Raw genomic sequence first — 13,034 nt, 5'->3', positions numbered from 1 at the left:
CACCTTTGGCATTAGGAGTCTCAATTCCATTGAAATCAATGGAGATGAGCCTACTTACACCAGTTGTGAATTTGGCCCTTACAGTTTAAAAATGTGATATTTCACATTCCTAAAATAAAGTTCATTCTGAAAGATCCCCAAAAGCTAAACAATATGTGTATTCAGCACCCTTGAAAGGCAGCCGTCTATGGGAGGAAAAGCAGCAATCACATGGAAAACCAGTGCCCTGTACTACTCAGAGAAGAGAATATTTTCACAAGGAAACCTGGCCCTACTTTTACAAAAAGTACCATGGGATCTTCATTGGCCACATAGAGTACAGAAAAACTTGTTTTTTAGTGTCTCATGCATAGTCATCCGCATGCCTCCCCCCCATCTTGCCCACCCCAAAATTAATTCACAAAGACCTAAGATATATTGCAAAGAGAAAATAGAGCCATAAAGTTTGGATCCTGATCTGAATTTCCCAAAGCCTCAGAGTGTTTGAAACTGCGGCTTTAGTTCAGGCTGATCTCAGAATTGTTGTTTCCAAATTGTTTTGTTTTTAAAGGTAGAGTTTGTGGGTGTTACTCTACGTATAAGCTTCAAACTGAGGCTCCTTATTTTAGTCCGAGAGTGGGTGTGAGCTCTTGAATACAGGGGATTATTATGAAAATGCTGACATCCCTTTAAATTTTGTCCTGCAGCTTTGCAAACTCTTCCAACACTCTTTCCCCGCCCCTCCCCACCAGCATTTCCCTTGCCCTGTCTGATTGGTGGACCGCTCTCCCTTGCCTTTTATGGACTGTCACCGGGTCAATTCTAAAGTGAAGAGGCTAGGGGCAGGTGCAAGTCCCTCTGCTATAGATACTTTTGCCAACCAATCCTCTCCCAGCTTCTAGGCTCCCAAAATACCTAAAAGAGCCAATGAAGTTGGGAAAGCCCAGGATAACAGTGGGAGGGAGAGGCTAAAACTGGTTAGATTGATGTGGAGGGGAGATTCATTTGGGAAGGGATTCTGGCTGCCCTGGGAGCTGCTGCATGTCAGGCTCACTCTCAGGGCTCCGGTGACTTTTAGATAACAGGATTGTTCTGGTGGTTCTCTTCTATAACGGTCAAAATGGTGATCAAAGTCTTTGTAGCCACATCCTCTGGGTCTACAGCGGTAGGTTACTCATGTAATGTATGTTTCACCCCTACCCTCTCTCTACCAGGATCAGTATTTTTGTGAATTAACTGGTGTCTAAGTATGGGATATGTATGTATTAGTTACCAGGTGAGCCTGGGTCTGAATGGGAGGGAAACAGTGAGATGTCTCTAGTCTCATATCTAATAGCTAATTCTTGCAAGTGCCTCCACACATGGAGCATTATAGTTAATAAATGTGGGTTGTGCATATTTAAATTCTAATTGCAATTAATATATTGATGTCTAAATATAATTTCAGTTAATAGACTGAAATCTCTTTGCAAATAATATATACAATAGGTGTATACAAAATAGCCTATTCTGTTGCCCATTGCCCTAAAAATATTGAGCTAGGTTGTTTGCAGTAGAAATTATATATATATTTACTTTTGATCAATACTTTGTGATTCTGCTAGGGTTTAATGCTGTTGCAAAGTGGATATTGTTTCCAGGAATAAGCCAGAACCAAAGTGAAAAGAGTAAAATTACACAGAGTAAACTTGTTCCCAGTTATTCCCCCCCCCCCTTTTTTTTTTCCTGTCTCTTGAAAAGCTATACTGGGGATTTTAGTTTTGAACCTTGCTGCTGTAGTTGTCAGCACAACACGTTGGCTGAAGCGAAGGGCATGTGAAGAGAAGAGAGAGCTGGAAATCCAGGGGAGGTGGGAACTGGGAAAGGACTATTTCCTTTTATATCCAGTTCCCAGAGGAGCTCAGATTGCAGCCCTGCTTTAGCAATCGCTCAATCACGGTGACACAGTAAACAAACTGGCTAGTGCATGCACATAACTGTAACTGCATCTCTACAGTTACACCGACACCACCTCCTTAAGAAACTTCCAGAGCAGAAGAGTTGAAAAGTACCAAAAAAGCTACCATTCTCTGGACGAGTCACTGTCTCTGGCAACTAAGTAGAGCCCCACTAATGCCTCAAGTGGATCATAACAGAGAAATGACAAAGCTCTTACTAACCTTGCTTAACACAGAGCTTTTCAGCTTGAAACACTTTTATTGTAGACTTTTTAGATCCATTTTACAACTTTTGTTTTTATACGAAAAAATGAGATGTAAAGTATGAGAACAGCGATAAGGAAAATACTGTTGGGTTGCTAATCTGTAGTCAAGCACAGATTATTTAAATGGCTGTATAAATTGCCATCTACCTTGCACAGATTTACTCTTTTCTGACATTTGATCATTGAAGGAAAGTCATACCTAGCTATCTTTGTTCCCAATCAGCTGTCCTTGAGGAAAGGCTGCAAGCATGACTGAAGTCACTCTGCAGACTTTTTTTATGTGTGTGCAATGGCTATCATTTTGGTTATTCCCAAGGATTGAATATGTGAGACTAAAGCATGAGCCTCTGGACTAAGGCCCCAATTCCTTAAAACACTTAGGCACATGCTTACATCGCTGCTGCCAATGAGACTACTCAGGCTTAAAACTGCATGTTTCAGTGCTTTCTGGAATCAGAGCTACTGTATATTCACCTAGCTGGTATCTGTAGCAGATTCCTTTCTTCTATGGATAAGGCACTGAAATGAAAGGGACACATAACATGCCCTGAACAGTGGATTACATATGCTTATCATCCAGATGCACCAGTTTAAGCACTGCTAAAGCAATTTACTACTCTTGCTAAGAAAGGTGATCAATGCCAGATGGACGTTATAAATTTTGCATTTTTTGAGCCCAATCTTCAGTCGTTGTTAGCCGTATATGAATATTATGCTTGAGAAATGTCAACACGTTTTGGTTGACTTTTTTTATTGTTTTTTGTTAGTTGAACCATTTTTACATAAGCACAACTTTAATTCTGCATTTCCTGGATTTCTAATGTTAGACAGGTGTGTTATGTTTATGTGTTTTTTTTAACACCACTGTTCTCAAAAGGTCACACACACTCAGACTATTGATATGGGCCTGCAAACTTAATTATTAACAAAATATTTTGCTTGAGTGATTTTCTAAGAAGTCATATATTGTTCTTATTGTAGTATTACTATAGAACAATAGGGATGGAAAGTGCCCTTTTTTAATAAACTTTAAATATATATAGCATGAAACTCATCTCATACAGAGGGCCAGCACAAGGCACACACATTGCTTAAGTCCCACTTAAGCCTTATTTTGTACCAGTCTTGTATTGTCCTTCTGTGAATTTCATCAATTCAGAATTTAAATTGTACTGGTATTACTGAAGCAGCCTCCAGTTTGGCTATTTACTGTTACTTCAAATGCTTATTGTTTTGAAACAGAATAAAAACACGATTGGCCCAAACTCAAAAGGTGTAAGTCTGCGTAACTCAATTGTTGTATGTGGTGTTATAGTAGCTGTGTTGGTCCCAAGATATTAGAGAAACATGGTGGGTGAGGTAATGTCTTTTATTGGACTAAATAAATTCTGTTGGTGAGAGGGACAAGCTTTCCAGCTGGACAGAGCAGAGCTCTTCCTCAGGTCTGGGAAAGGTATCACAGCTAAATACAAGGCTGAACAGATACGTTAGCATAAGTAGTTTGCACATATTTTAAAGGACAATTCAAGGTGAAGTGGTGTTAATGGGTGCTAACTGCTTATGCTAAATATTTATGTTCACCCTTGTACTTAGCTGTGATAATCTGAGTATCTTTCCCAGACCTGAGGAAGAGCTGTGTGTAGCCCAAAAGCTTGTCTCTCGCACCAACAGAAGCTGATCCAATACAAGATTTAACCGTGTCACCCGCCTTTTCTGTCTAGCTCAGTTGTTGTTGTTTTAAAAATTACTCATATGGATCTGTATTTGCAATATGTTATTGACTTAGTAAAATATTTTCCCAAAGTGAGTCCAGTGAACCTGATTACATTTTGATGCCATAGACCAGATCCTCAGCTGGTGAAAATCAGTTAAGCTCTGGAGTGAAATCTATTGTATATATTTTTCCCCTTACTAAATCTTTACATATTTTAAATAAATTCTCTATTATAGATATCCTAATAGAAGCATTTAGTTTATGCAGAGCTATTCATTAAGGAAAGATGAAGATCAACACTTAATTTTAGCATCTAGATTTACCAGATGGTTGGCTTGAAAAAGTCATAACCATTGAAATCATTTCCTAACTATCTCTTAAAGTGTTTAGAAATCCTGTAAGCTGATACATTTTCTTAAGAAGTACACTGCTGTATAATAAATCAGAAAAGGAGGTTTCATTCTTAAGGAGAGAGAATACCATATCTCCTCCAATGTTCCTTACTGCTGTTCGTGGTTATGACACCTCCGAAATCTTTTAATGTCACTTTATAAGCTCTTGTTATATCTGACCTTTTTATGTGCTCACCTGCCTTCTAAGAATCAATTTGTAATTATAAAAGGAGATGAGTCAATGCACTTAGAAGTGCTCCTTGTGTCTACTGCCATGCAGAGTGCTTGCAGGATTGGGCCCATACCTTGCATATTCTCAGTAAGTCCAATCATTTCCCTTCATAATAAGAGTGGCAGAGGGTGGGGTTCCTCCCTGCTGATCATCCTAGTCCCACACAAAAAGGGTTTGCCACTGTGAACGGAATCCCAGTGGGAGCCATCTGAGGTCCCTCAATTAGCGTGAACTGCAAAGAATGGGGCTGACTATCCCCAAAGCTGGTGGATATTTCAATACTTACATTTACCGAGCCAGCACAAAACAGCTTCTTTATTACCTCACTAGTTGCCCAGAAACCAACAACACAGTTCCCTTACAGTAACCCAGCCTCAGGCCTCCATCCAGGTACCCAGGTCAAATGTGATGAAGATTTCTGAAAATCTTATTTCATCAATTCCAAAGGATCAGACACATTACCTTCCAGGTTAATGGATATTCCCGATCTTAACCAAATACATGCTTACAGCCAATTCTTATTAACTAAACTAAAATTTATTAAAAAAGAAAAGAGACAGAGTATGGTTAAAAGATCAATATACATACAGACATGAGTTCAATTCCTGAATTTCAGATACATAGCAGAGATGGTGAGCTTTGTAGTTGCAAAGAGTTCTTTTAGAATTTAGTCCATAGGTTGTAGTCCAATGTCCAATATCATATTCAGGGTGTTTGCTGATGAACTGGGACCTCAGTCTTGCAACTCAAACCTCCCCAATGAAGCTTAAGCAGATCTGAGATGTCAGGATCAGGACCCACAGGTCTTTTATACAGTTTTGGTTGACCATACAGTCCTGGGTAAACAATAGGCTTTTGATGTAACCTCTTGTTTTCTAAACACCACCTGTAATTAGTTACACAAATTAACATAGGGCAGTTTATCCATTAGGTAGTCTATTACAAACTTCAAAGAGAAATATAGACAATGACATTATTTCACCCAAGATTCATCTAAATGTTAATATTCCCTTTTGATCTCTGAATTAATAGTTATAGTGACAGACAGGAACTGTCTGATTACATGGCTATCATCTAAGATACACACAATTAGTATCACCTTTCATTCTTTAACAATAGAAGTTTGCATTTCAAAGTTCTAGCCTATCTAGCCTTGAAAGGCCTTAATTATCATTTCTAACATGTCTCTACAGGCTGACTCTGGGTTAGTTAGCCTGCAAGATGCTTAATCCTTTCCAGCCATGTGTTACACTCTTTATAAGATTCGTTGCAAGTATATAACAGTGGTCACAATAATGATTTGCATGATTATATTTTAACTAGATAATTTCACAGCCACCTGTTTGTGTAGCATTGTAGGGCTTATGTTGGTGTGATACAGTGTCTGTAGACACTGTATTACTTACATTGGCTGTTGGCTGTCTTGTCAATTTCTCAGCAGGAACCCTGAAATTGACAAGTTTCAGAGTGGTAGCCATGTTTGTCTGTTTCAGCAAAAACAACAAGGAGTCCTTGTGGCACCTTAGAGACTAACACATTTATTTGGGCATAAGCTTTCGTGGGCTAGAACCCACTTCATCAGATGCATGGAGTGGAAAATACAGGAGCAGGTATAAATACATGAAAAGATGTGATTTGCCTTACCAAGTGTGAGGTCAGTCTAATGAGACAATTCAATTGACACCAGGACACCAAGGGAGGAAAAATAACTTTTGAAGTGGTAATGAGTGTGGCCCATTTCAGACAGTTGACAAGAAGGTGTGAGTAACAGTAGGGGGAAATTAGTATTGGGGAAATTAGGTTTAGGTTTTGTAATGACCCAACCTGTCCCAGTCTTTTTTCAGGCCTAATCTGATGGTGTCCAGTTTGCAAATTAATTCCAGTTCTGCAGTTTCACATTGGAGTCTGTTTTTGAAGTTTTTTTGTTGAAGAATTGCCACTTTCAGGTCTGTTATTGAGTGACCAGGGAGACTGAAGTGTTCTCCTACTGCCAGCAATGCCCCTCTGCCATGTATATTGGCCAGACCGGACCGTCTCTACGCAAAAGAATAAATGGACACAAATATGACATCAGGAATCATAACATTCAAAAACCAGTCGGAGAACACTTCAACCTCTCTGGCCACTCAATAACAGACCTGAAAGTGGCAGTTCTTCAACAAAAAGTCAGAGTAAGAAGCCCAGGCGGCTTCCCCCACCTTGCTCAGTTGGGACCGTCTTGTCCGTCTTGACCGTCTTGTCAATTTCATGGCTGAGTTGTGAAACTGACAAGTCTGCCCAGCTCCTGGCAGGTAGTAGGCAGGGTGGAAGAGCGGTGAGAAGTTGGGGCACCTGGACCCTGCTCTGCAGGGGCAAGAAGCCTGGGCGGCTTCTTCCCACTCCCAAAGGGAAATGGGGAGCTGAGAGGGATGGGGGCAGCCTGCCAGGCATAGATGACTAGTGCCTCCCCATACTATGGGGGCACAAGCTATAGGGGAGAACACATGACTGACCCATGTGTATCCCCTGCCCAGTGACCCCTCCCACCCTGTGCCAAGCCTGGGGCTGCAGCACTCTCCCTGCCCATTATCTGTTGGGGGGGAAAGGGGAGCTCTCTGTCCTTCTCTCTTTGCGTCTCATCGCACACATTTGGCCGGCCACTCTCCCTGCCAGCTAGCTGGAGAGCGGCACGGAGCCGCTTCTGCCTGAGAGAGCCTGCTTTCATAAAATGTACTTCATAAAATGTAAACAACATATTTAGGCTTTTAATTCTTGCTGACCCTGATAACAATTGTGTGTGTTAATGTTTGGATTGGACAGTGTATATATCAGTCCACTGCATGGTTGCGGAGGAGGGGAGAGGAAAGAGAGGTCACATAGCAGGCACTTAGCCAGCTGAGGGCAAGTGAAGGCCTGTGTATTTGAAGTATTGAGCCCTTACACTTCAGTTTTACAATAACTCATCCATTCAGCAGGATTGTGCTGAATACAGAATAACTGTATTCTTTTACTTTGAAATACATGCCAGAGCGCTAGTATCTGGGAGGGATGGGGTGGGTGAATTTGGCCAAATGTAGGCTTGAGCTCATATTGCAAACAGACAAACAGGATAGCACCTCTTACCATGCCGAGCCACAACAGAAGCAGCAATGTAATGAACATAAATAATTCTCTGTCAGCCCATCAGAAACAGATTGTTTTTATAGCGTCAGATCAGAGAACTGCATCAACTTTATTTGCCAGCTTTAATGCTGCTATAAACTTGCTGACCAGATACCCTCTGCTGTTGCTGGACACCTATGGACAGTTGGTCAGTGGGTAAACTTTGGATGGCAGGGATATAGATGAAAATATTTTACTCCACAACAGATGAAACTACCAGTGGTTGCCAGGATGCAGCAGCACCACTCACTCAAATGTGGGCCAGCTGCCCACCTGTCAGGGGAGCTGGACCAAAACAGTGATGCTGCAACCCCATGCACCGAGGGTAGGTCACAGTGCACAGAATAGGGAGCCAAGCCCAGCCAGACCCATGGACCAGAAGTCACTTCAACTGGGGCAGGCGGTCTGGGAGGTCAAAGTGGGACAGTCCTGTGAAACCTGGGACTGTTGGGAGCTATGTGTGAGATCAGATCCTGTGGGCCCCACCTTAGGTACCCCTTTAGATTGATCTATATAGAGCTTTCATGGAGCCCACCTTTGGCACAAAGAGAATGCACCCAGTATGGCTGATTTATCTGCACCATCCCCTCACCCACACAAGGGTGAAGGAGACTTCAGTAATGTACATGAGGGCCTTGAATGGGCCTTCCACAAGGACATAAATTTCACCATTTGAGTGCATGGAAGAGCAGTGTCTGAACAGAGCATGAGCATGATGATTTCATCATATCCCCCTTCATGTATTCTTCTTCTTTCCACCCCACATCCCCATCTCCCACTGTCGAACCCACCACGCCCACATCTCACACCCCTACCCCCTCAGGCACCTCCTGAATGGAGAGGAGGACAGCAGGGACCCAACAGCTGAACAAAAATTGGCGATTGGTTCTGCTTTGAGCAGGGGGTTGGACTAGATGATCTCCTGAGGTCCCTTCCAACCCTGATATTCTACGATTCTAACTCACAGTCCAATCCCCTCCAAGGGACTGGAGGAAAGGAGCTGTTGTTCCATCTATGAGTCGACAATCCATTCCTTGTCCCGACTGAGATGCAAGAGTGGTAAAGGGGTGGAGTCAGGCTTGCACTGGTGATGGAGAGGGATTGTTTACCTTAATCTGTACAGATGATAGCAAAAAGGGCATGCTATGTGTGAGCAGCATTTATTATTAATATTATTATTATTTACTACTGTATTTTGGCATTTACTACTGGCACACAAAATAATAGGTGCAGTAGAGTTGCAAAATAGCATCTCAGGACTCAAATAATTTTACAGTCACTGCTTAAGTAAGCCCCACCACAGAGATAAGTGTTATCACTAAAGCCCTACTTCGTGATATTGCAGAAACTGGGGATCCTGCAATATTTGTCTTCCTCTGCAATTTTGATTTTAATTAGCCTACTTTATACAGTCCACAATTTTGCATACATTTTGAGTATCCAATTAGTACTGCACTAACATTCAATGTAAAAGGCTAAAGTGACTGGACTCAATTTCTACAGCAGTTGTGTTAAGACATTTAGTCTTTTGAATTTTACATTGTACCTGTCATAAATATAAAGGGAAGGGTAACCACCTTTCTGTATACAGTGCTATAAAATCCCTCCTGGTCAGAGGCAACATCCTGTTAGCTATAAAGGGTTAAGAAGCTCAGCTAACCTGGCTGGCACCTGAGGTCCAATAAGGACCAATCAGGGAACAAGATACTTTCAGATCTTGCAGGGGGAGGGGGGGGAAGGCTTTTGTTTGTGCTCTTTGTTTACATGTTGTTCTCTCTTGGGACTGAGAGAGGCCAGACAGAAATCCATCTTCTCCAACCCATCCTCATCCAAGTCTCCAATATTGCAACCAGCATAGGTAAGCCAGGCAAGGTTGATTAGTTTATCTTTTGGTTTATGTGAATTTTCCCTGTGTTAAGAGGGAGGTTTATTCCTGTTTTCTGTAACTTTAAGGTTTTGCCCAGAGGGGGATCCTCTGTGTTTTGAATCTGAATACCCTGTAAAGTATTTTCCATCCTGATTTTACAGAGGTGATTCTTTTACCTTTTCTTTAATTAAAATTCTTCTTTTAAGAACCTGATTGATTATTCATTGTTCTTAAGATCCAAGGGTTTGGGTCTGTGTTCACCTGTACAAATTGGTGAGGATTCTTATCAAGCCTTCCCCAGGAAAGGCTTGGGGGGATATTTTGGGGGGAAGACGTCTCCAAGTGGGCTCTTTCCCTGTTCTTTGTTTAAAACGCTTGGTGGTGGCAGCATAGGGTTCAAGGACAAGGCAAAGTTTGTACCTTGGGGAAGTTTTTAACCTGAGCTGGTAAGAATAAGCTCAGGGGGTCTTTCATGCGGCTCCCCACATCTGTACCCTAGAGTTCAGAGTGGGGAAGGAACCCTGACAGTACCGGTCACTTTAAAAAAAAAAAAAAAAAAAAAGAATGTAATATAGTTGCAGCAAAATGTCTGGTTATCAAAAAAATTAGCAGGCATAATATAACACTTAAGGGTTTATATCATTCCAGAATTTTTTTAAAAAACAAATAGGTGAACTCTGGCTTTTCCAAATTGCTGCTATTAATAAAAGTCCATTATTACTTTTCCATGATTTTTCCATGTCTTGTCCTCAATTCAGCCGCAATTATTTGAAGATCATCCCGGGATTCAAGTAGGGCCTTAATGATTTTATAGCTGAGGCATAGAGCTGTTAAAGGTTACATGGGCAGGGATTGTTACTTTATCTAGGTACCCTATGCCTAGCACAATTGGGGCCCTGGTTGGGGTGCCTAAAGTTACTGCAATGCAAACAATAGATAGCAGGTCTGGGGCAGAGATGAGAACAGAACTCCTATTTTCTGATTTCCATATTTTGTTCACCAATACAGTATAAGCTGTTATGATACTTTATATGCCCTCAGTCCCGTGTATTGATACTAAAACACAGGCCAAGGTTTTTATTCAGAACTGTTTTGAACATAGTACAATCGACTTTTACTGATACTTTTTAAAATCTGAAGCTGCCTCTGACCTGAGATAACATTAATGTGAGTCACCCCTTTTACAACTATGTGTAAATAATGCATAATACAGTATTGACAGCCCCAGGCATTCAAAAATCATGAGTCAGACCCCCCACTAAGTACCACACTGGCTTAAGAATCACCAGAGATTAAAAAATAATAAACGTTGAGGTCCTTCCCCCACCTCTGGTTTCCTTTTTTAAATGTCTCTGTATTTGTTTTACACTCTGTCCTAATATTGTTTGAGCTGAATGTTCTATCCCACTATACCTATGTGAGTCCGAAATTAGACAAACCTTGTTTACCCATGTCTAATATTTAAAGCCATAAACTAGGGAATGCTGGGTTGCAGTTCAACTGTCGTTTCTCCTCCCAAAGCTCTTGGAGCACTAGGTGATGTTGTGCCCTGTATACCATATGTACTTAAATTCCTGTGCACAATGAGATGGGATAATGCTGGAATTAGAGCTGTCAGCAGTGTGTTTACTGGCTTTTATAGGATTAGGTATAAGCATTAGTATTGTTTGAATGTCTATTTTGTGTATGATTTATACAGATGTTCTCCTGTTAATTTCTTTTGATGTGATGCCCTCATGAGTGCCCAAGGCAACCCATCCTGTCATCAGAAAGTTTCCTTAAAAGAACTGTGCAGTTAAATGGCCTTTTTAAAAACGATCCCCTTTTAAAAACAAAACAAAACCACCTCTTAGACCTGGTCTACACTACACGGTTAGGTTGACACAAGGCAGCTTTCATTGATCTAGCTGTGGATGTGTCTACACTTAAATTTTGCTCTTGCTGACTTAACTGGCCCACTACACCGACTTAATAACACCACCTCCCCGAGCAGCGTAGAGGCAAGGTCAATGCAGTTAGGTCGATGCAGTGTCAGTGTAGACATTGTGTTACTTACACTGGTTGTTACTGGACTCCAGGAGTTGTCCCACAATGCCCCACCCTCACTGGTCTGGTTACTGTTGTGAACTCTGCTGCCCCGGGGCCAGGCAGCCACTCCTCCCTTTAAAGCCCTGCAAATTTTTGAAATTCCTTTTCCTGGTTGCCCAACTTGGCAAACACACCTAGCAGCTCTCCATTGTCGTCTGCAGCTGACCAAGCTGGTTCCGTGCTGCAGATGAGCTTCTGCCTGGAGTACCCAAGAGGTGTTAAATCTCCTGGTTCTGTGGGGAGAAGAGGCTGTGCAGGCAGAGCTCCAATCCAGCTGTGGACACGTCAACATGAACGAGCAGATTGGGCAGAGGATGCAGGAAAAGGGCCACAACGGGGACAAACAGCAGTGCTGTGTGAAAGCCAAGGAGCTGTAGCAGGCCTACCAGAAAGCCAGGCAGGCCAACGATCGATCTGGTGAGGAGCCGCAGACCTGTTGCTCTGACAAAGAGTTGCATGCCATCCTCGGTGGAGACCCCACCCTCACCCCTAAGAGCCCCGTGGATACTTCGGAGGAGCCTGAGTCACAGGCCTCCACCGTGAACAGAGAGGAAGAGGAGGTGGACAAAGGAGAGGAGGAGGAGTATGGGGGACAGACGACTAGGTGATCCAGCTGTGTAGTGAGCCAGGCCATGTTTTTGACTCCACTGCAGTCCAGCCAGTCCTGATAGTCAAGCATGGGCTAGCCTGATGCAAGGGAAGGAACCTCTGGTAAGTATGCTGTTTGCTTTGAAATTGCAGGGATGGAACCCCCAAAGTAGCAGGACACATCTGTTGATTTACTCTTTTGTACTTGTGCCAGGAGAGGTAGTGAAACAACCAGGAGAGGTAAGTTGCTATGTGCTTTTCATTCCCCTCTAGAGTTAGGCAGAGGGGCCACACAGAGCAGTTGTTTATGTGCACCGGGGTATCCCGTGAATCCTCCGTAGAGATCTCGAAGTAACTCTCATGGAGGTGTTTTGCAATCCTCTGCTGAAAGTTTCTAGGGAGGACTGCCTTATTTTTGCTGCTGTGGTAGTATACTTTCCGACACCACTCAGAGATTACGTCAGCCGACACCATTGCAGTGCACAGGCTAGCAGTGTATGGGCCTGGGTGGCATCAGGATGCCAGCACCGGCTGGGCTCTCTCTGTCTCTTTTACCCTCAGGAGTGAGATACTGGCTAAAATCACCACTGCTTGTGGAAAACGGTGTGAGTATTCAGTTCCATTGCCCTATACACATAGACTCGTGCCTGTGAGCTATCCCCAACTATCCCTCATTTCCTCAATCTCTCCCCCTGACCTCCTGCTCCCCAGGCTCACCATGGCTCATGGTGTGACTGGCGCTGTTCTGTATCAATCTCAAGGAGAAGTGAGAATGTAGTGGTTACAACTTGTGTGGATCAAAGGGAGTGAGTTCAGTAGCCTAAGTTTCA

General features: G+C 42.6%; 1 protein-coding gene across 1 annotated transcript in view; it reads left to right on the top strand.

Annotated features, from left to right (window-relative positions):
• The first annotated feature begins 959 nt into the window (after nt 1-959).
• SH3BGR (SH3 domain binding glutamate rich protein) overlaps nt 960-13,034 on the top strand; it is a 56,375-nt gene continuing 44,300 nt past the window's right edge. Inside the window, exon 1 of the mRNA XM_074969883.1 lies at nt 960-1,144. Coding sequence (XP_074825984.1) covers nt 1,100-1,144 — 45 coding nt within the window. The 5' untranslated portion in view covers nt 960-1,099. The remainder of the gene's footprint in view (nt 1,145-13,034) is intronic.

This window comes from Natator depressus, chromosome 1, assembly GCF_965152275.1.
Source record: "Natator depressus isolate rNatDep1 chromosome 1, rNatDep2.hap1, whole genome shotgun sequence".
Classification (NCBI taxonomy): Eukaryota; Metazoa; Chordata; order Testudines; family Cheloniidae; genus Natator; species Natator depressus.
The sequence above is the reverse complement of the archived record's forward strand: the minus strand, read 5'-3'. Positions and strand labels throughout refer to the sequence as shown.